General features: G+C 37.4%; 1 protein-coding gene across 1 annotated transcript; it reads right to left on the bottom strand.

Moving 5' to 3' along the window:
- Positions 1 to 656: 656 nt before the first annotated feature.
- On the bottom strand, positions 657 to 24,096 carry WIF1 (Wnt inhibitory factor 1). The gene is made up of 10 exons (XM_089486120.1): positions 23,940 to 24,096; positions 23,580 to 23,719; positions 15,614 to 15,722; positions 12,384 to 12,524; positions 11,713 to 11,808; positions 9,954 to 10,049; positions 7,078 to 7,173; positions 5,976 to 6,071; positions 5,050 to 5,145; positions 657 to 778 (listed from the first exon to the last, which is right to left on the bottom strand). Exons 1-10 carry the CDS (start codon positions 24,094 to 24,096, stop codon positions 657 to 659), a joined length of 1,149 nt encoding a protein of 382 aa, XP_089342246.1.
- Positions 24,097 to 24,992: the final 896 nt, after the last annotated feature.

Genomic DNA, 24,992 nt, shown 5'->3' with positions numbered 1-24,992 from the left:
TCACTGCTTGTCATTGTTTAACCAAATGATCTTTAACTAGTTCTCGTCAATTTGATGCATTCTAGAAGAATACAACATTGCAAGGCATTAAAAATTAAATACTTTTTCATTTATGTTTAGGGATTAAAAAGAATATTAATGTTTAAATTAAAAGACAAATTAGTTTTTTCACTTTAAAGTTGCTACTTCAACTTTTGTTAGAGAAAGTGTTTTAGAAATACAATAGCTTTATTTTTGGACTAAACTCACTTTTTAGTGCAGAGCAGCTTTTTATTGGCTAATTTGACGTTAAAGTCTCCCATAGCCAATAAGCCGATGGTAGGCCATTATTCTGCTCAAATATCTGTATTCCTTATAAAATACACAAAAAAACAGTCAAAGACTGTTAACTCGCCTTGAAAATAAGTAATGTTGGATACGGGTGTTTAAGGAAACTGACATGAATTTATGTTAGAAATATATTAAATTTCAGAACCACTGAAAGAAGGAACTTATGTAATAATCTTAACTACTATGGTTATGTGTTCTGTATTATGTCAGTGTACAACAAAGCTAATAAGATTCAGACCACTTATCTCAAACGGTTTTAAACAATACTTTAACGTCCAACAGGTTCATGAACTTTGTGTAATGTAAAAGTTTTCAGATGTGACGGTTCACCAGATATAATTGGATTCGGGTGGAACTTGTCTGTCTTCAGTCCTTTTAGGTGAAGGAGTATGTTGTCTGTGTTTGGTGGCTGCAGGCCGGAAAGCATTCATAATGTGTGCTCCATACCCTAAAAAAAGTTAAAGAAATTAAAAATATATATATATATATTTTAAGTTTTTCACATCATACAATGCTCGAGTCGCCTTATGGAACATCTGCCAATGCCAACGGCTAGCACACTTACCCTATAAAGTATTAAAAAAATGCATGGCATAAGCATGCATATAAAACAGCTTTTCATACAGAAGCATAGGAATGAATACAAAAACATTAAATCCCAAAACGTATCTAAGAACTCTATTCTCCATGTTCTATGCCTAGAGGAGCCATATACTTCAAAATGCAAACTCAGCACTTGCTCGGATCAATCCTCCTTTTTCATTGGTACAGGAGTCATCATGGTGTCAAAGGGTTGTAGCTTCCACACATACATATCCCATCCATTTATCGACACCCTCCTCCCACTTCTACATACGGGCTACCAACTATTAATTTTTAGGCAACAGGAGAACGTCGACACCTAGTGGCTCCTGGCCTTTTCATGCAGTTTTCCTCTATTGATATTTATTTAAATTAGTAACACTGATGCCTTTGTACTAAAAAGCACCATTTAAATTCAGCTGGTAGACGATGGTTTATATTTAATCGTATACACTGCCAAATGGTTCAGGTCACACTCCATTCCGAAAGTAAATTCAACTAATCTAAACCCTAATAAATTTATAGTGACCTAGTGTCCTTTAATAACACAACTACATATTAAGTTCCATCTTTGATGTGAGAGAATATTTATTTCAACAGTAATGAAAACTATTTAAAAAATAGACCATTTGAAACTGCAAAAACACACACACGGTGCAATATACCGGTATTGTGTGTAATTTTCTGAATGTCTTGTATGATGAAGATATACAAGGTAATGAATAATTCCTTTCTTAACCTGCTCCTGGTACAATGCAGTTAACAATTTGTATGTGATGAATAGCTGAACAAAACATTCATTCACAGAAATATATTAAAATGGATTATATATTATTTGAATGTTTCAATAGGTCACATAGCTCTAAATATGTAGAAATAAAATATATATGACCAATTATGTAGGGCTGTTAAAGGACCTCTATTCCTGATACAAATACATTTACGTACTCGGTTGCTCTGAAATGGTAATGCAACTATCCTATAACAGTCTAATGAAAAGTGTCTCTGTGCAATGTTATTATCAGAAGAGAACTCATGCCCCAGGATGTTTGATGTATAATTAATGAGTGTTCTTTGACGTATCCCAGGCTTAATAAACTGTATTTTTCTCTTTTCCAGCAATCCTTTATTTTGAAATTCCCTGGTTTAGTAGGGTTGCTGGCTGCCAACATTTGAACTGAAATGGTGTACTTCCAACACTGAAAGTTTTGGCTCTTAGAAAGTGGAATTCTTGTTATGTTATTGCTGTGTGTATATTATGGCTCTTATACCATGTCACTGTTTGTTCAGTATACTAACAGAGTCAGTAAACACCTCTGTACAGGGCAGGAATACATAAGTTTAGACATCTTTGAAGATTTGTCACACTTCATAATAGCACCTATCATTATCTGCCAGCAGCATAAGATTAAAAGCTTGGATTGGCAACAGACCAAAACTTCTCTGCCAGTTTAAACTCCAGTGGTGGTCCGACGTCTGTTATATTGGACTCAAGGAAAAAAGGGCCCTAACCCTGTAGACCAATGAACTATTAGTGTTATCCAGGTAGCAGTCAAGCTCTCAAGCTACCAAACTTTAACGATCAAACCTAAAGGGACAGGACAATATTAAATCACTTAAATGATACTAAAAAGCAAAAGACTAGGTCAGGGCTAGACAAATTAGTGTCGATGTTAAGAGCCAGACAGCCTAATCTGAGAGCCAGGGAGAAAGAGGTACACCCATAAAGAAATCAATATCAAACAGCACAAAATAGTTTAGGAGCCTGAGCTTAAAAATCTAGGAGCCATGGTTATCTGTCTCCTGAGATTTGTGAAGCAATCAAATAGTTTATATTGTACAGTAATCATACATTGTTCTTCAGAAACTAAAGGTACACAATGTAGCATTAACATTTGGTTTGTGCTATATTTAGTCTTCTATTAAGTTTGATACTAATGATAAATGCACAACTACAGAGATTTTAAGGGAACAGTCAGTTTTCTATGGTTGTGTGGGCACCCCAATGATCTCCTTTTGCACATAGAGGATGTAAAGCCAATTAAAAGAATGAATCTCAAGTACATTTTCAAACAGAGCTAATGATGCAAGCAAACAAGAGAAACTCTGATATCAGGGACATTATGACGTTCAGATGTTCCAAGGTAGTGATATTGAACATTTTGGGCCCAACTTTCTGCATGAAACCAAATTGCAGACTTACATACAAGCATACACACACTTACATACATCACACAACTTGACAGATACAGTTTATTTTGGCAAGGCATTCTTTTCTCTTATATGAAGGAAGACAAGGGCAGTGACAGCAGCACATTGGTTGCATGCTGTTTAATCTAAATGTATATACTGTAAATATACTTGGTGACATTTAGTGGTTAGTGAGGACAGAGAGAAAGATGACATCTTAAATACTTTTTTCTTCTGTTTATACCAAGGAAGAACCAATGACGGAGCCCCTGTTGGCTAATTTTAAGGAACCATTACAGCAAACATGGGATTGGCTGACGCAAGAAAAAGTGCTCAAGCAATTTAATACTGTTAAGGTAGACAAGGCCCCTGGACTGGATGGTATACACCCAAGGGTACTGAAGGAGTTTAACCTAATTCCGGCCCAACCATTATTACTAATCTTTAGGGATTCTTTCAGTTCAAGCATAGTTCCATTAGATTGGCGCAAGGCAGATGTTGTGCCCATATTTAAAAAGGGATCAAAATCTCAACCGGGCAATTACAGGCCAGTAAGCTTAACATCGGTAGTGGGGAAATTATTTGAAGGGTTACATTCAAGATCACATCTTGATCCATAATCCAATTAGTAGAAGTCAACATGGATTTGTGAAAGGCCGGTCTTGTCAAACTAACCTATTAGCATTCTATGAAGAAGTTAGTAAAAATATAGACCTGGGGTGGCTGTAGATGTGATTTATCTGGACTTTGCTAAGGTTCCGCATAATAGGCTACTCTACAAATTAACAGAAATAGGCTTAGGGGCAAATATCTGTATTTGGATCGGAAACTGGCTAAAAGATAGAATTCAGAGGGTTGTTGTGAATGGATGTTTCTATTAAGTGGAGTGTCTCAGGGGTCTGTCCTGGGTCCTCTTCTTTTTAATTTATTTATAAAATGATCTCCCAGGCTGCATCGAGAGCCATGTCACAGTTTTTGGTGAAGAGTTGGGGACTGCGCGAGCAAGTGGCAGATAAAGTTCAATATAGAGAAATGCAAAGTCATGCATTATGGTAAAAATAATAAAAATGCAACCTATTCTTTAAAAGGAATTTCCTTGGGGGAAACTACCAATGAGAAGGATTTAGGAATAATGGTAGACAACAGACTTGACAACAGTGTCCAAAAATAAAACGAGGTATTGATTCACAGGAGGGGGATATTATCTTGCCTCTTAACAGGTCCTCACCTTGAATATGTGGTACATTTCTGGGCACCAGTCCTTAAAAAGAAATGGCAGAATTCGAAGTTAATTCTGGGTTTTTTTTGCCTTCTTTTGGATCAAGAGTGGGAAGGTTAAGTAGAAGGGTTGAACTAGATGGACTTAGGTCTTTTTTCAACCTCATGTACTATATACTATGTAACTATGACTTCTCAGATGGAACGCATGTGCTGCTGCTGCCACCATCTCTCAGCTTTCTCATTATCTTCCTCTTCTCGCTCCCCCCATATCTTTCACTTGCATCTCTCCATTTTCTTACAATAGCTCCCCAATTCTTAACTTCCTTAATTCCTGTGATTTAAGCGCTGGGATATGACATAATATTTTTTCGCTCAGCATCAATAGATGGCACGCTTTGTGAGGGAGTATTGAAACAGATCTCCTTTTAATTTTTAAATTAAAAAAAATTAACCAGTCAGTCGGCAACCTGGCCACGTACCACAAAATATGCTTTGGCGTGGCGATTGTGACATGAATGCCATAGGTTCGCCAACACTGTTGGTTAATTTGGAAGTGTATAAACTCTTATACCTCTGATTGGACTGCAAAAATAGAGAGGAGAAAGACTTGTGTAAGTTGGTCTCATGCCAATAGAAAAAAGAAACAAATAAAATTAATTTTATATTAGGAGGAAAAGCTGTTATGTGTCTACATATAATAGGAGATAAAGCATTATGTTGGCTTACTTTTGTTACAGTATTTTCCACTCCATCCTTCTTTGCACTGGCATTTGTTGGGTTCGGTGCAGGTGCCATGTGCTCCGCATGCAGGTTCACAAACAGCTAGAGGGAAACAAGGTACATTTATACTGAACCATTATTACCATAATATTATATTGAATAATCCTTATATATTTGGCTTTCTAAATAGAACAATGTGTAAAAATCACACCCCAGTGAATTAGAACAGCAAAGACAACAGGAAACCTATGGCACATGCTGTTTGGTTTGTGTCAGCAAATAAGTACTTTCCAATTTAGAGCCATATATTTTTCCTAATACAGCATTATCTTGTAACCTTTTATATCTATGAAATAGAGTCCACTACTTCATAAATTGGTAGAATCAACCTTGTAATATACCGATCCTGACAGATTTGTTCTATAGTCTATACTGGTTATGTGGGTCTACATGGATAGTAAGGTATTTACTCAACATATTCCATGTGAAGAATACAGTTTGGTTTAAGCCAGTTAATGTTAACATGTCAAACACAGAAAAATGTCAGTATTCTGAGACTGGTGAGCAGTTTTAGTGTATTTTAAAATAATAAAAAAATTATCTTCCATGGATCTCATTAGGCAAAGCGTATTTCAGTGAACATATATAGCCCTCTATCTTCCACATAGATCTTCTTATTTCAGCACCAGTTACAAAATGAATTACAACAACTTAAAATATACTACACAAACAGTAAATCATAAAACAAGAGATGGGCTGTGTGATGGGAAATACACGCTAAGAAAGGTAACGTGTAGATTTGATATGTGAATTCTAAAAATCCAACACGTTAAAAAATGTCAAAATAATATACAAAAAGTTTGTTATATTCTTCATGAAACGGTCCCATTTTAGCTGACTAATATGCAGAAACCATATGAATGAATACTTACGTTTTGAGCACAGATCCCCTTGGTAGCCCTTGGAACACTTGCACTTATTCCTACCACTGCATTTCCCTCCATTTCTGCACGGCTGGTGGCATTTACCTAAGGAAATCCACAGACATTTCCACTCTTAGTTTCCTTTGCACGTCACTGCAAAGTCACCAAAGCAACAATTTAAAGAAAGTTGTATAAACATTACGATAAACACCAGTCATTTTTATCCTTTAATTAAGGTAACTGGGAAATCCTTTCAGACTCTGCTACTTACTTCCAAGAATTTATTTTAATTTCTTTGAACTTTGACTGGTAACATGCGCCAGGCATGCTTTGTATACAAAGTTTATTTTTTTCCCTCCAAAATACACTCCTCACATTCTGCAGCCTGAATTCGGCCTGAAGATAATTATTTCTGCATGTCTTATTTTTCTTGCAAACTGGGAACTTCTCCATCCAAATAAGGAATGTAATTTTTGAGTCACAATAATATCTACCACCCAGGGGAAAGATTTATCCTCAATTAATGCAATACGTATGACCACAAATCTGTTACAGATAAATACTTGCTTTGGTCTCTTCCCTTCTTCCTGTAAGGTGCCCCTTAGATCAATGGAAGCCTTAATTAGCTGTTGAATCTGAATTTATTGTAGTGTCACCTCTGTTACTACCTCTTGTATTTGTCACTAACTCTGTACCTTAGTCTTCGTTGGTATATAATGAAGTAATACGGATTTTCTGAGTAACCTTCGTCAACTTAAATCATATATAAGGCAAACAAAATTTATGTTAAAGGGTGACTTATGAAAATGATAGGTAAAGAGCATGCCACAAATACACTGTTTTACCCATATTCCCACTACAGATTCACACTGATAAAATATTCTATTGCCCCCCCCATTTGTTAAGAGGTTCAATTTCCACTACAAAAGCAGCAAAGTAGCAAAGTACAATATGTTAGCGTTATACATAAAACAGATGTGAGAAGTGATTATCTTGTAACAATGTCTAAATCATATTGGACTTGAGAGGGAAAATGATAATAACGTCATTGAGTTTACTCATTATACTTTAATGTCATATAACCATGTAATATAAGAACTATGGCACTTACTGATTTCACACTGATCTCCTTCAAACCCTGATGGGCAGATGCACTTCCCCGGGTAGAAGCAGGTTCCCCCATTCAGACAAGTTGTTGTGCAGTTTGCTGAAAAATAAATAAACAATTGATTAATATTAAGATTTAGCAAGACTTTACTTTTTCCATTTGATCATGTTTTCAGTAACAAACTACAAGTATTCCAAAATAACTACAAATTGCCAGCAATAGTTTGGATACAAAACTAGAGAAGAACATAAACTAGTGCAAGTAGTGTAAGATTGTGATTATTATTATTATTATCTTTTTATGAAACAATTATTGAAAAATACAAATATATATAAAAAACTAATAAAACGTTCAATATGTAACAAAGAAAAAAGGGAAAGAAGAGTAGAGGACAATTCTTTTTTTTATATGTATCTTCATCTAAGGTAAGATTTTTAGTTTTATAAAGGTTTCTGTTTTCATCATTGTGAGTTAACTTGTTAATCCACTTCCCATAATTATCTTGTAGTTTGTGATTTATTTATTTTTTTACTTGTTCCCATGATACAGTTTTATTTCCAATGTCTATGTCACGGCCCCAGCGGTTAGACCTCCCGGTCTGCAACCGCAGCAGCCGCGAGGTAGGGGGAGACCCTCCGCTTCGGTCCGGCGGCCGCAGCTGCCGCGAAGAACGGGGAGACCCGCCGCTTCGGACCAGCAGCAGCAACCGCCGCGAAGAAGGGGGAGACCCCCCGCCTCTGCACGGCAGCCCCAGCCGCAACTGCCGCGAGGAAGAGGGAGACCCCCTGCCCCCGCAAGGCAGTCCCAGCCACAGCCACCGCGCAGAAGAGGACGACCTCCCTCATCTACCCAGCAGCCGCAGCCACCACGGAGAAGGGGGAGACCTCCCGCTTCTACACAGCAGCCGCAGCCGCCGCGAGGAGGAGGGAGACCACCTACCTGCACGAGATCCTCCCAGCAGCTGCAGCCGGGAGACGCGTCCTTCTCTGGAGTCCGGACTCGCTCTTCTGTACGCCACCTAGTGGCGCCGGCAGGTACTACCCCAACCTATATGGGAAGATTGAGGAATCGCCAACCACAAGATGGCCGTGCAGGAAGTGACATAACGGCACCTTGAACATTTGGCGGGAGATCTCCAATTAGTGCCTACTTCCTGTGCCTATTTAAGAGGCTTCAGAACTCTGAGACTTTGCCTTCTGATGGTCGTCTATGCCCTGTGCTAGATAGCGTTTACCTGCTTGATTCCTGTATTTGACCTCGGCTTGCTCCTTGACTATCCTGATCTCTGGTATCCTGACCTCGGCTTGTTCCTTGACTATCCTGATCTCTGGTATCCTGACCTCGGCTTGTTCATTGACTATCCTGCTCTCCGGTATCCTGACCTCGGCTCTCTGGACCATTCCTGCCAGTCCTACCTGACTACGGGTCTCCTCTGTACGCTGTGTCGTGACAGTCTATCGATTATTATGATAGTAGCATATAACCAAATCTTATTTTAGGCCATAAGAGTTAGGCTATTTGTATTTAAATACTAAATACCAAACCAGAATTCCTTGATTTTTTATAAAATTCCACCAGATATGTAGGTTGTCTCCTTTGCAAATCTCACATCTCAAAACACAACAAAGATGAATGGGGAAACTTTTTTTTTTTATTCTAATTGGCACATTGGTACCATCTGTTTAATATTTTGTAAAATGTTTCTAACAAATTTAGGGAAAGTGTATGTTTTCGTACCCTATTTACTGCATTTATCCATTCCTCAGTAACAATTTCTTCTCCTATTTCTCTCTTCTATTTTAATAAAGCAAAACGATTAGTTCATTAAGTTAATAAAGTACATTTCCAGGTCAGAAGTGAAAAGCAGATAAACAAATTCCGAAATATTCTCCAGCTATCTATAGTCCTTTGAATATATTAATTTAACTCCTTATATAAAATGGAATAGACGATTTGTATATAGCTAATAGCCCATTAAAGATTCATTGCTAAAGTTCAAATAATAATATAATAATTCATTCCCTTTCTCGTGATGTGGATTACAGTATTAAGAAATGGAGAAAAAAGGGCAAGGTAAGAAAAGACAAGGGGGAAAGGAGAGGCAAGAGGTGAGGAGAACAAGGGTGGGACAAAAACAAAAGTATTCCCAGCAAAAAAGCTTGAGTTTAATCGCTTAATAAGGAATGGTATAGTCAAGTTCTTGTCCACAGCTTAATGTGTTCCTTGCCGGTTTTCTTAAAGGCAGCGGATTCCATTAGTTAAATGCTTCATTCTTTTCTTTCCTTTCTTTTCCAGTCGGTACACCGAAGGGAAGTTTCTCTCAGTCAGTTCCCCCACAAATCCTACAACTCTATGCCTCTCTCGCTTGCAGGATTTCTCACCGCATTTTAGCAGGTTCATCGCCCTGTTGGCGCCTTCCGCCTCTGATCACTCCATCTTCTTCATGGGTAACGTGATCACCTGTCGGACTTGGCTTCTACATTTTTCGAACACGTCTTTCCTCCCCCTCAGACAGTTGGATAGACAGTTATGAATCCGTAGAGGATTTCCATAAAAGGTCTGTAGATCATTGAATCAAACAGGCGTTCGCTTTGTGCTCTCCATCTCACGTGCGAACTCCACCATCCTCAAAGCACGTACAGCATGTTACATCATCACGTCATTGCCTCTCCCAATATTATTTATATAGCGCCAAAGATGTATGCAGTGCTTCTTACAGTACATACATTCAAAGGGTATGACAAAATTAGAATTGACAGACTACAACAAATCGATACATTAGGCAGAGAGGGTCCCTCTCGCAAGCTTACAATCAAGAGGGAATGGGGTGAGGAGAAACACAAGGTATGGAGAAAGGGGAGAGGTAGTGTGGGGGGTACCTTTATCGCAGTTGATGCCATAATAGCCAGGTGGACAGATGCACAATCCAGGAGTAACACACAGCCCTCCATTCATACACCGTGGCATGCAGAGAGCTATGGCAAAAATAAAGGAACATCAAAAAACAATCCAGGTTTAATAAGCAGCTTATTCACACACTAAGTGATTGATTTATTAAAATGTTATAATAATGGAGACAAACAGAAAGAGTTAACTCTATTTAAGTGTCCCCATTTTCTACTTTTTTCTTCAATTATGTAACTACCTGAATGAATACTTTGGTGGTCAGAAAGCTCATAAGCACTTCTGAATGGCAGGGATCTATGACTTATCCAAGCCTGTGCCAGTCTCTGAAGAGTTAAATGGTGTCAGATGAGGATAAGACTGGGCCATATTTTAATTCAATCCAGTTTGCCTTACCATTAGTGAGGAAAAGAACTAGTACACAGTAATGACAATTGTGTGGTTCCCGTAATTATGGGGGAGGTATTGAATTTAGAGACTAAATGATAGGCTTGCTGTCCTACCTTATAAGGTTCTAGAGCAGTGGTCATTGGTAGATTGTATCAGATGTGACACATGCAAAACACGCAAAGCTGCATTTCTCCACCCAAACACTGGCCGCATGCAAAACAAGCTTTAGGCCAGTTCTTTTTTGCTTTTATTTAATTCAACTTGAACCAACCAAAGTATAAAAGAACATATTTTCGTTTGTTTTAGACAAACCACAATGTCTGAGAGATCCAGAAATGCCCTTTACGGATAGAGATGGTGGGGCTTACAATTAAGGAAAGGAGGATGACTATTATAGGAAAAGGCAATTTTACTAACTAGTTTTATTCGATATGCAGGAGATATTTCCATGTCTTTTTATAAAAAAAACAGTGTACCTGGCATGGCCTGACCTTGACCAAACAGCACCCCAGACAGGAAGCTCCTTAGCAAAGTATATTTTGCATTACATTTTAGGCGCATATCCCCACGCATTGTAGAGGCTTCTGGTGCCCCCCCCAGTCGGGTAACAGATTGACTGCACAGTTTCAGGAACATGTACAAATTTCCTAATTGGAAAATGTCTCAAAACAGAATTTAAGCTCAGTCCAATATTTTCCAGACAGTTTATGCTGTGTCTCAATCCTCATTAGTGCCACTTCTAGATCGAGGGCGCAGGCACAGGTATAATTTAAGTGGAAGCACTCAACACAAATGTATGTTCCCTCTGCTTTAGTGCACAGCTCATAATATTAAAGTGGAAATGGTGCATCTTTTAGCACAGCTTAATTCACCTTTTAGGAATAAAATGCAGTTTACAGTAGTATTTATTTTAAGACATTAATTATAAACCTGCCATGCAAACATGTCTTTTACTTTTGTCACAAAACACAAAAACATACTTTTTAAAAGTTATGATTTCAGATGTCTTACTTTATTGACTTGTACATATCTGAAGTAACATTTCAGCAGGTAAAGATACATGATCTTAGTGTTGCATTGTCTATAAAATGAAGGTTGAGATAATAAAGGGATTCATTTAAGAATAAAACTAAATGTTTATGTCAGAATTCTAAAACAGGTCCCTGCCAGAGTTTTGTGATTTTTTTATCTAAAGACCTGGAAAACAAACAAGTAGAAAAGCCATTTAATCTTGGGCAATCAAGGAGCTGGAGGTTCTGGATTTAGGCAGACATTACTTGGTTTAATAGACAGGGACTGGATGTTTTATTTCTCTCATATTCTCAGTGTGGAGCAGGACCTTACCTTTCTCACAGTGCGGTCCATAAAATCCATCAGGACATTCACAGACGTGCCTATCATTACAGAAACCTCCATTCCTGCATCCTCCTGGACATTTAGCTTGAAAGAAAAGAAAAAACTTTAGTTCTTAACATATGAAATACAGTCAAATAAATGGTTAATAATATTTTGCTAGTACAAACGTTTGAGGTGCAGGGAAGCACTGGCACATATTTAGTAAGTCAATAAGACCTTGTGTTAAACATTGGCCTTTTACAGAACAGGTTAACTAACGCTGGGGAAGCATTTCCATTAACTGTATCACTTCAGTCACACACACTTCAGTATCTAACTCCCCTCTTGGGCTGCGAATTGCATTAAGCTATGACTGTGCGAAGCTATGGGACTGCAAGGATGTGGTCATACAGAGGTCTGTTTCACAGACTGTTGGCTTTCACACTGGACAAGCTAGCAAAGGCAGACATTTGTCACAAATTGGATGATGTTGGACAAAATACTGTAGGGATGAGAAATTGCGTGGTTCTGGGGCAGATAGAGATGGCGTGTTGTTCATTTTTCATCTCCTCAAAAAAATTGTGAAGTGTCTTCCAAAGATCCACATCTTTGGTCCCTCATAATTAAAAGTGAAATACAAGGCTAGCAAACATGATAAAAATGTTATAGTTTTTGCTTACCTTGCTGACATGTCTTGAAAAAGATGGCATTTTGAGGAGTCTGGAGTATCACATTGCCCTCTGAATTCATCACAATCACATTCACCTCAAAGGCTGCAACACCATCCTGATTGCCAAGACATGGAAACCCCACTTGTACAACTAGAAAAGAAAATATGAAACTGCTAAAATAATGTCAGTTTGTGAAAGTATCAAAAAGCAAAAAAGGAGAAAACATACTGTATACATCCATGCTAATAATCATATCTCTAATGTTTAGTACTAGAAAATATAAGCTTGACGATGTAATGTATTTGGACTACCAAAAGATACCCTGCCTTATTTTTCTTTCCATGAAAGTAAAATTAAAAAAAACCATTTAAAGTAAAAAAATACAACCCACAGATATGTGAACTAGTCATGTTACCATATAGACTATAGTTATGTCTAAAAAGATATTAGCAGAATTCCTCACCAGAATCAGTAACATGAACATTAACAGGGTCACAAGATGCTTTTATTCATATAAATGATTGCAGAACGTGTGTCCAATAAGCATGAGGGCAAGTTTGGACAGCTACAGATTAAAAGAAGCCATGAGACATACTAGGCAAATGACCAATGACCCACTGAGCTACTAAGCTAACATATAGCTTACAGATATGTTTTTCATTGAAGCCACATAAAACCTAGAACCACTCTATAGTGATGCTTGAAGATTTAAAAATACAGAAAAAAGTAGCTCCGGCCGGCGGCATCAGCACGCATCGGCCTTTTAGATTACATTCCCAGCAGTCTGATGGCCGCATAGTGATGGGAGCAGCGTGAGGGGTGAAAGCTCCGCCCCCTCGCACTCAGACTGCCGGAGCACCGGATGTCAGGTCAGTGACTTCCTGTCAGGATAGAGGAGAACAGTGTGCAGCTACCAGAGGACGGAAGTCAAGAGAAGTAGAAGGTCAGTAAACTAATGTATTTTTTGTACAAACTGTATAATATTTTTTTGTATTTGTTAAAAACAAAAAAATCGGCATGTGTGTGTATGTGTGTCCCCCTATATGCCACTCTGCCTCCAGAAATGCCTTATACCCCCCTATATGCCAGAGTGGCATATAGGAGGGTATAAAGCATATCCGGGAGGCAGAGTGGCATATAGGGGGGCATAAGGTTTTTCTGGAGGCAGAGTGCCCCATGATATGCCTTTTAACCCCCTTTATGCCACTCTGTCTCTATAAATGCCTTTTAACCCCCTATATGCCACTCTGCCTCCAGAAATGCCTTATACCCCCTTATATGCCACTCTGTCCCATTATATGCCTTTTAACCAGAGTGGCGTATAGGGGTATAAGGCATTTCTGGAGGCAGAGAGGCATATAGGGGGTTAAAAGGCATATCAGGGGGCAGGGTGGCAAGCCTGAGGCAGATGTGCATAACTGGGGGGGGGGGGTCAGGTTGGCAAATAAAAGGAAATAAAAAAAAAATTTAGATAGAAGGGGTAGGGATAGGGTAGATAGCCTGAGAAGGGGGGCAGAGGGGGTAGATGGTGTGAGAGGAGGGTAGATCGGGTTGGGGGGGGCCTTAACAGATTCTCGCACCGGGGCCCTGAGGCTTCTAGTTACGCCCCTGGTTGCTATGATAAGTCTTGTGACTTGTTCTGCATAATTCCCTGTAGTTTGCTTTATTGATCCATTTCTCAATATAAAAAGCTGTATTTCATTCAGAAACAGCTCTTGTTTCGTTTCTCATGTTCTGCTAGCTCTGCACCCATATGCACAAGAATTGTGAGCACATGCTACCAATGAATTTGCTTCTAGTAGAGGGATTCAAAATTGAACCCAGCGGGCACCCTGGCCTTCTAAGTAGGGTGATGGGCCATCACAATGAACACAAGTGTGACTTCAGCTCCTTGAAAGAATCTGCAGTGAAGGAGAAGACAGATGACTGTTAGATGAAAGCAAATTAAACAGTGTTCTAGAACTGTTCCTTCCCGTGTACTAATGTAATGCCTTCCAAGACAACAACTTGCATTTTCTCCTGTGTAAGTATTGTACGACTAGGATAATTAATAAGTGTAACACAAATGCTTGACTTATTATAGAATTTCTTGTTTTTAACAAGCTGGAAAACAAATTAATTCTCTAATTAAGATATTTTTGGGCCCATGCACGCTGCTATTTTGTTATATTAATAAGCGTGTTAATTAAATTGCATATTTCTCTGATGAGGTCACATAGCGATTCTCTTTCCTGGGTTGGAGCACCAGCGTAAGCTTAGCTTATCTCCACGGACATTTATACACGCACACCTCTTCATGTTTGTTCACATTAGGAATATAAGTTTGGCTGTTCAATGATGGGTACTGTGCAGGCCCTTTAAAATTGGCTCTGATCTGACCCTAGCTGTTAATAATGTTTGTAATGTTTGATTACCAACATGTTCCAGGACACATACACTTAGATCTAAAAGAAAATCATCAAACAAAAGCCTAGCTCAATTTGAGCACTTAATTAACATAAATAATTCCCTTTCTAATCCAAGCTAGTAAACTAGCAAATCCAGTGCAATAAGCATAGGTTTTCGCCAACCTTTAACACTTTCCGCTGCCAGCAGTTCGGCTTACATTCTGCCTGTCTGTTCTGAGATCTGCTAGTTAAAGCCTCAGCAGCTGCTAATAAGGCCACGTGAAGGAGTACAGGCTATGGAGGATTCTGGGTCGCAAATACCTTCCTTCTACTATTCTCCCATATATATATATATAAATAATCTCAGTGTGGCAGCTGCAGTTTAATGTTGATAAATGTAAAATAATGCACCTGGGATGTAAAAATCCCAAGGCAGAATATAGCTTTGGGGACACTTTTCTGTCAGTGACAACATTGGAGAGGGACTTAGGAGTAATTATTATATCCATCTCCAGAAGGATATTGACATAATGGAGAGAGTTCAGAGGAGGACTACAAAAAAATGGCAATTGGTTCACAAGATAGAAAAATCAGGAAAGACTAAGGGATCTTAACACGTATAGCTTGGAGGAAAGAAGAGATAGGGAGATGTAATAGAATCATCACCTTATAAATATATTCGGTAATTTTGTTGTGCCATATGTAAATGCTATACAGCAAGTTAAGTTTTAGTAGTAGGAAGTAAGCAGAGTTATTAAACAATCTAGTGCCTGGGAAGGTTATGGTAAAATGCAGACCATGCACTTATATCTGGTTTGCTGCACAATAAACTGAAAGTTTGGTGGAACCAACCTGAGCTTTTGTGTGGCACAGTTCCCAGTAAAGGTATATTTACAGTGGGGTCAGCCATGATTCCTTTATCCAGTGAGCGTAGAGATAGGAACTCATAGAAATACTCTGCCTGTAATACAAAACATAGGTGTGATGCTACAGGGTATACTGCAGTTTTGTATTATTGAGGAAGCATTGAGAACAAAAAATAAAATATTTTTGTTAGAAAAATAGGACACTATAAGTGTGTGCACTGAGTTTACATATGTACAAAAAAAACTTTCAGACAACACTAGGTCTAAATTCTAAATGCAAATGTTATGGCAGCTGCCAATAGGGAGCAGAGGTGATTGCGAGTGGCAGGTAGGAATGCAAAAAAACGTAAGCTGTGTTGCGTAAGTAAGAGTTTGGGTGCGCGTGTGTGTTACAGCAATGGTGTGTATGTATGGTGTAAATGTGTGTTGGTGTTTGTATGTGTTTCAGGGGGCAGGGTTCCTGCCTTTCTCTGTCTCTTGGGATGTATGGTAACCATCTCCTTGGCTGCCTTTTTTGTGGCTGATCCCATTGGGAATGATGGCAGATGTGTATTTAAGGGCACATATCTGGTAACAAAGTTTATAAAGTATAAAAGGATTGCTTTCACAAGATTACTCTGGGCCATAGAATTAAAACTTTGTAGAAACACAAATAAAACTTGTAACTGGGTACATGTGTGATTGGATTGGAGACCACTGTGTATATCCATATAAGACTTAAAATTACACACCAACCTTAAAATAAAGTTTCTTTTTAACCAAAATAAAAACTCTTGATTTGAATTATACATAGATCAAGAATCTTAGTAAAATGTTCCTGTCTAAACAAGCCGTGCTTCCTTTAATATGAAAATCATATGTTTAATGAATCCAGTAAATACTGGAGGGAAGAGAAAGTCTTTGTTGTTTCATTTATACTCTTGTTATTTTTGTCCTAAGCGTTAATTAAGGCTTTCATTTTAAAATAGATTGTGCTCTGTTTTTGTAACAGATTTTCGTGTTTAATAACCAGACAGCATTGCTGGGCATCAGTACAACTATTTGAAATAGGTTAGCAGCATAGGTCAACTGCATGGTGGGCCTGGTTTTCATGCGGGATATCTACTTCCATGATTGCTCCCATAATCAATAAGAAGTAGAAATGAATATATTTAGTTTATCATTTTTATCCTAGGCTACTTGAGACTAGTCACAAACATCCAACTCTGTTATTTTATTGCATTTGCATTCGACCTTATACTTTTATTTTTTAATTGTATTCAAAAGAAGAAGGGTTGTGCTGATCCAGTGTTGTGTGGTTAAATCAAGTCAAAAAAGTTCCCCCATAAAAACTGTGCGTTATGAAGGTGGAGAAGCCTTGGAGAAGCTCCTTCATAATGCATAGAGAAGTTGGTGAGTTAAAATGCACAACTCACCTGCACGCTTAGAGAGTGCTATTATTTATTATTACTTAATTACGGAACAGCTACATCATATTCCACATTGTTCCGTCCATATTTTCTTTAATGTGCTCATTAAAGAAGGAATTAAAATGACAACGAATCTCAAACTATTTCCATGTTTGCTAAAATGTAATTTGAATACGGTCTAAACATGTATTCACATTCAGCGAACCGAGTTTCCTAGCGTCATTTCCCAGTGATTGTTACTGGGAAGATTAAGCAGAAAACATTCCCAGTTTATAAGAGGGTTAATCCATGTCTTAAAGGGTAAAGCACATGGCTAACTGGTGCAGACTGATTTTGGACAGGTTTCAAGCTATTAAGCTTTTGTTCTTAAGAGGAGCTTTGATGTCTTGTATAGATCTCCCCGGGCACGCTAAAGACCAAATGCCTGATTATGTTCTAACGAAAACATAATCAATAGGGCAAACAAGTTAAAAGAGAGGAAAAATTAAACGCTTTTTGTAATGAATACTTTATTGGCTGTTTATGCCTCATTTAACACATTTGTGAGACATGTTTGCAATAGAATCCTCTGTATGATGCAAACAGAAAAAGTTATCTGGTTACATAGCTTTAATGTACCAGCCATGAACTGTGGTCACAATAAGGCAAAGGTGAGACATTACATAACACAATAAATAGAATATAATATATGTACTGCAGAAGTTTGCAGAAGTTGGATTCATTTTTTTTTCATATTATTCTTTATGTCAAAAAATAATTTATTGAATAAGAGTGTGGTATATTAAAAATAATGTATTTTTAAAAATATATATATAATGTATCCCTATCGCTTTTGTGGTAGGGGGTCTTCTTCTTCCATCTGAATACTATCAGTTCTAAGGACCACCAGTTCAGAAGTGGTGGTTAATTTTCACAGGTTTTTTTTATTACAGTATGGCTATGCACCTTTTTATTAAAATTTATATCTTGGGGGATTCTGGTACAAAACCTTTTATACATCGGTACAAACACTGTTTTACATGATTGTTTCCAACAATTTAAAACCTTTATAAATTTCTCCTGCTTAGTACTTTTCTTGCTTTACTAAAACAATACAGCTGGATTAACTCAAATGGTATTATGTTAAAAAAAACAGTTACTCTCTATTGGGATAATATTGTTTTTTAGAGCGTTATATGAGCAGGCACCTAGGTGTAAACTTTGTAGGAAATGTAATAAAACCTAAATCATTACTTCTTTAAGTCACACTGCTTATTTTTTTATAATATAGATTATTTAAAGTGCATACATAAAAATTAATAATTACTTGGAAATGTATTTAAGTGTAATTAAAACATACATACTGTTAAGGGATAAAATGTAGCATTCATTGAAATCACAGGCAAAACAGGTGAAAAGTGAAAACATTTTGTTATTCTGTCCATTCAAGAGTTTAAACATGAAGATTCAAAGAAAAACACTGACATTTTTCACACTTTAACTTTCGACCTCAAGGTAACATTTCTTCAGATATCACGGGTTAACAAATCATCAAACATATCATTTTACATTTTAAAGGGGTAATTGATGCTATTTTAATAGGGATCAGTATAGCAAACAAGAGCTTTAACAAGGAATATAATGTTGCTGTGTTTTTGAAGGTGAAAAGATATATGGAATTAAATACGACTTCCAAAATGGTCCAGATAGATTATATTATTCTTTTTCTTAACTTTAAACATCACGCACTGAGAGCTTGGTTTTTGTTTTTATTAACTTATTTAGATCTTTTGATTCACGTCGTGCAAATGTTATTATTTCATTTTTTCTTTATTTTCCTTTCACTGATTACAGCACTTAGTGTAGCCATGAGGTACTCATTAAAGAGAGTGCTTGAAAATGTATTTTTAAATAAGAAATTATTATATTATTGATCCATTAAAAAAAAGGAAAACTGATAATGTAACATGTTATTGTCATTTTTTATTATCGTATACTATAAACATGAATGAATGTGACGACTTGCACATGGTTAAATCCAATGCAGAATCCCCAGTGCATTTGCAAAAGGGACACCATGGTGCATATGATGACTGGAAGGTCCTGTTAATCTAACATACTGTTAAGCAAGTTAGCTTAGAAACACAAACTGAAATTCATTATTGCAACAGAAAGATGGTGATGGTGCTGATACTTCTATCAACATATGTACTGCATTTTTATCTCTCTTACTCTCTCTTATATAGGGAGAGATTGATATGTATAAGTACTAACTGGTCTTTCTTACCAAAGCCCCTTTAGTATAGCAATAGTTCCAATAAATAAAGAAAAGTGAATGGCGGGTTCTCTAGAGGCTACTACTACTGCAGTTTGTAAACAAGGGCATTAAAAAGTCCAGGTCCACTGCTGTGAATACATGTCTTAACACGAGTGTATTAAAATGTTATGCTCGTACTATATACAACATTTACTGCATATTAGGAGCAGGAGATTATAAATACTTTTGGTTTTTCAATGTCCATATTTTTGCAATGGTATCTGCTGATTGGTGTCCCACAGAAGGGTGGCCAGTGTCACTATTTAACTAAGGATGCTAAGAAATAATGCATTCTACTAGAAGCTTCTAATTAAAAAGTACATATTTTTCTAAAGTATATCCAATCAAGCAATCAAGGTCATCCTGTCCTGTACATGTAGGAAACTGAAGAATTTCACCTTGCTACACCTTGCAACAAATATCTATGATAATGTAGCTTATTCTATTAACTATCTTGGATCCTTAGCTTATTTTTTTCCCTCAGTCTTCTAAATGAAAAAGTTGCTAAACAAAGATAAGAAGTTATGAACAAAGATATGAAATCAATATGTATATGGAGGAAAGAAGGGAGAGGTGACAGAAACGTTTTAATACATAATGGGATTTTTACAAAGTCAGAGTCTAGAACTAGAGAACCAGAGCCTTAGATGTAATATAAGGAAATTTTTATATACTCAGATGGTAGATACATGGAACAGCCTCCCATTAAAAGTAATAGGGCTAAACGATATATTGAATCTGAGACAGGACCAAGGACTGATTAAGGCTTTACATCAGGAAGAATGGGCAGACTAGATGGGCCAAATGGTTTTTGATGGCTGTGAAATATATATATATATTTTTATTATAATCACGGGGGGGACAAATTACAAAATACTATTTTGCATATTATGCAATTAATCATCAATTAATCTCCTCTTCCAGAATGACCTCCTTAATAGTGTATTCTAAAACAAAAGGTACCAGGTCTCTTTATTCCGGGCTTTCTCTTTTCACTGTTTGGGTTCCGTTCACCACTTGAAGAACAGACTTGAACCTCTAGCTGGGTTGAAGGGAATTAATGTGACACTGCCCCTAAATGAAACTGGCTAAACTCTGCTGAAAATCACCCCGACATCCACTTCAATATTCAATATGATCAGGAAAGCAATGAACACCGGTGCAAACTGTCCCTTACATAAATCATGACGTGACCCAAGCTAACATGAAAGTACGTCATACATTCAAGCTTTAAAATGGTATTTAATGAAAACAGTGGGGATTCTGCAGAAGAGCAAAATACAGCCCTCCGTCACACATTTGCCATTTGTTTTCATGTACGTTAAGCTCAATATTTACTGTCGCCACTGAGGATAAAGGGAGTCCTATCTATCAAGAAGTACTTGACCAAAGCGGCCCACTGGAGTGCCCCCTGGGTGTCTATTAATGTGTCACTCACTCTGCCAACAACGTTTGCTTTTATTTAATAGAGCAGCATAAGCAGAAGGCAAGGTCGTAGAGGTGTCACAAGGTTTGGCCTACCTCGTTAGGCCTTGCTTTCAATTTTCCTTTACTGCCAAATAGTTTGGCACTGCAACAAGGATAGTCTGAGATAGGATCAGCTGAATACCTGTTTATGCTTTGTGAATAAAAGCATGTGTTTAATCTTTCTTCTTCTGCCATGCCTATATACTAGTGTTGGCAGTTATTTTTTAATTAAAGATAAAAATAATAACTCTACTCCTGCATACTTAACGCAACTTTTGAACTAGTCTAACTTGATCAAGCTCCATTTGGTTAATAATATGGCTGTTGTAAGCCTTACTTTATATACATATGATAGAATTGTTACCTGGCACATGAAAAACAGCAATTATTACAGTTTAATGTATAATAAATGTAAATAATAATTAGCATTAATTTGAGATATTATTAAATATGTATGTAATGTTACATCGTAAGAATGAAAAAAGCCCATTAAGTTCAACATATTATTATTACTAGTAGTGCCATACATTTTCTAACAATAATAATTATAAATAGTGTGTCATGGTTGTGATTATTTTTCATTATTTACACTGTAAAAAACGCACGTTATTATAGAAAAAATAATACTATAAGATGGTTTCCTTATTGCATATAATGCTTTCCAAGCACTGTATATTTACTTAAAAAATGAGAAAATACGTTCATTAATGCAATCCATTCCCAGAGCCCTTATTGTATTATCGTTACAGTGATCTTTGTACTTATTGTTTATGCGTTATTTGATGATCTATATGACAAATGATATTAGGAGCAGTGATGTGGGCAGCAGAGGCTGTGTATTTTACATTTATGCATTGTAAACTACTATGGAAACCAGATGTATCTTACAAGGTGCCTTGCATCTCATCTCCTTTGAGCACTAAAGCCTTTTTTGGCCAAACGTTGAGGCGTTTACCGCTGTTTTCTATCAAATACAACAGATGGCAGGCACATGCTTGCTCTACTAAATAAAGAGGGATCTCTGCAGCATTAGGCTTTGATCCTTGGTGGCATGTCTACAACACCAAGATGCAAAATACCACAGGAGGACAGGATCTCAATATTAAAGGCTGGAAGCCGCACTTTTGATATGTGAACTCTCTTCGAAAAAAAAAAAAAGAAGTCATGCCCACAGAATGTAAACATATTGACATTCCAGTTTGGAAATTCAGCTACAGAGGCCAGAAAACAAGCTATTTCCTCCTGTTTGGTGACACGCTCCACATTGAAGGCATTGGTGGAAGTCCCTAGAGAGTGATTCCACAGAAGTAAAGTTACCTTCAAAGATAATCACAATTCTATTAGGAAAGAACGTGTGTATCATATAAAGCAATAGGAGGAATAATAAGAAAAAGCCACAGTATTTATATTCCATGAATGCACCGCTGACCCGCATTCAGGCAGCTGTTAAGTTCCTCTGACTTCTAAGGGAGCATTTAAAATGGCACACGTCAGACTTTATTTTCATTTAATGAGAGTGGAACGGCCAAATAGTCGAATATAAGAAGAACTCCTGTTCCTAGAAGGGGGTAATATGTCTGGGTGCAGCTATCTGGGTGTCTGAGGTTGACATTAGTTTCTAAAAATATCCCGCTGCTCTTTAATCCTTTTAACCTTTCAGCGCCAGAACGGTAAGCAAAGCATTCTATTCCAAACTAACATCGAAGGATGGCACATACTTGAATAAGCCAGCAGCACCCAAATGAGTTAAGTTATCTTCACCCCTATTTATGAATCAGGGCATGAGATTAATACTTTGTTTTGACGGAGCATGAATCAGTTAAATATACATGACATTTTTTTTTATATTGTTTATAAATATTCTATGAAGATTGTATGCATGATATAAATACAGTTACTTTATTAGGACAGCTAGCTGTTTTCCTCCTCTAATTATTAGAATAGACAGATTAAGCAATATGTTGCCAGCTTTCAAATAACTTGAAAATTTGATTTAAGATCTCTCTTGTATAGTTAAGTTTAACATGTCTCATTTAAAAGCAGTTCTTCCTTTTGAATAATTCCCCATTTAAACCAAGTTATTATAAAAGCATGCAGTATGATTAAAAAATATTTTGCAGTTTTTTTTTAAAGTAAATTAAAGAAACTAGGTCATGGAAAACAGTGCAATGTGATGATTTCTAGATTTATTTTTCCTACCATACTGGTTAAGCTATTAAATGCATAAAAAAACCCCACCATTCTAAGATATAACATTGAAGCATTCAAAAGCGAATATAAAATACATTACATTTTAACATATTTTTTTAAATATTTCATTATTAAAAAAGACACTGACAATGAAAACCGGATATTACTCTACCAGCCTAAGAGAAAATTGAGTTTTCAATTTTCTTTGGCCAACATAGACAAATATATAGTTACATTAGTAACCTCAGAGGTCTCTTTCCACCCGAAGAAGAGCTCTGAGGTCCCAAAACCCTTTTTCTGTGTAGGACTATTTAGACACACTATAAGCACAGCCTGACTGCCCACAGGTGGAAGGGTTCCTGGTCTTGAGAAATTTTTGATTTTTTTAAAAAGAATAATTCATAAAGCAATTAAGACTTTATGGGACTTGCAACCTAACTTAACGATGACTCCACGAATCAAATACAAAATGTAACATTTCCCCATTTTTGCAACAACATTATATTGAATGTATATATTTACACATACAAATATTGCATAAAGACAATGTCACTGCCATTATTGTGTAGCCCCATTTAAATCCCACATACCTGCCCTGTTGCCTGCCAAGTAAAATTCATGGAATGGATGCTGACTGGTATAGCTGGCATTCTCTGTTGGGCTTTCCTAAAATCATGGGTAAATGGTGCCATTTTTCCTTCAGACACAATCAAGATATCTTCTTCAAAACCTGGTAAGCAAACGTGACAAGGATGAAAACACAGACACGTGGTGGAGTGGACTTGCACACTGCTGCTGCCCTTTTGTCAAAGCTCCAGTCCATCAGATGAGGACCTCACTAAACCCAGCGCAGTGACTGTGACTCTGGTGACATTCTAAGGGCAAAACAATCAGCCAAGTCACCTTTAGGAAGCCACCTACTGAAAAGACAGCACGGAACATGAATATACCTATTAACACTCTGGCTTGATGAGCATCAATCCACATGTACAGACTGTCCGGCTGCTGCTGCTGCTGTTGCTGCTGTACAGCTTCAGTTTGGGATAATGCACAGGAGAGGATGCTCCAGATCTGTAGAGCCAGTGTGCAGGCTGCAGTTAGGGCCATCTTGCTCAGCCCTAATTCACTGTGTGTTTAGCCCCCTTCTGTCTGCGGACTGTTAAAGCTAGTTTGTCCCGTGTGTGTGTGTGTTTTCTAAGCAGTGCTGTTAGCTGCTCTGATCTCACTCTGGGGGCTGGCTTCTGGCATTTTGGAGTCAATGAAGTAAAGAGAGGAGGGAGAGGAGTTTGTGATGTGGGGGAGGCGCCTGCCTACTAGTGAAAGCCTGGTACAGGGCACTGTGCTGCTGCAGAGCACCCCAAAGCACCAGCAGACAGGCTGATCAGTGACGTGGACCACAGGCTATAGTGAGATGCGTGATTCATTTGCAATATAATGGGTTAAGATCAGTATAATTATATAAACAGAAAACAAAATCAGGAAATTGCAGTATTTGGCAATTAAAACTGGGCAGATGTGTATAAAGTATCTCTGTGTTCCATTTAAAACCCTCATAGTGGAGGGGTATTGAATCATTGTGTTTACATAATTTAAGCATCAATTTATTAAAAATAATTATTATTCTCTTACTCTGCACTGCGAGTGCTCATAGTGCAGACTATTAGACTAATAGCTTGCACCATGAAAACTCACAGCGCAGGGTAATAGAAGAATATTCTCATCTTCTAAACAAAGTTCTTAACTTTTAACAGTCACTGCAGAAAATGTGTTTAAAGTTGTTTACATAAAAATATTTTCCTCTTATTTGCTTTAATTGCATGATAAATACAAATAGGTGAAAATGGTTCAGTAAAGCGCTGTCCCATTGCTTTACCTCTACCAATACCAGTTCAAAAGCAAAAATGTCCCATTCTTGGCCATTTGAAATGTTGGGGCAGTAGCATTATGCATTAAAGATGCCCTTGGAGACCAAAGAACACTGTTGATGTCCTGGCTTTTTTGTT

Source organism: Sceloporus occidentalis, unplaced genomic scaffold (genome assembly GCF_023333645.1).
Source record: "Sceloporus occidentalis isolate IW3139 unplaced genomic scaffold, rSceOcc1.0.p SCAF_28, whole genome shotgun sequence".
In the NCBI taxonomy this organism is placed as follows: domain Eukaryota; kingdom Metazoa; phylum Chordata; class Lepidosauria; order Squamata; family Phrynosomatidae; genus Sceloporus; species Sceloporus occidentalis.
This window is presented reverse-complemented; position numbering and strand designations above follow the sequence as displayed.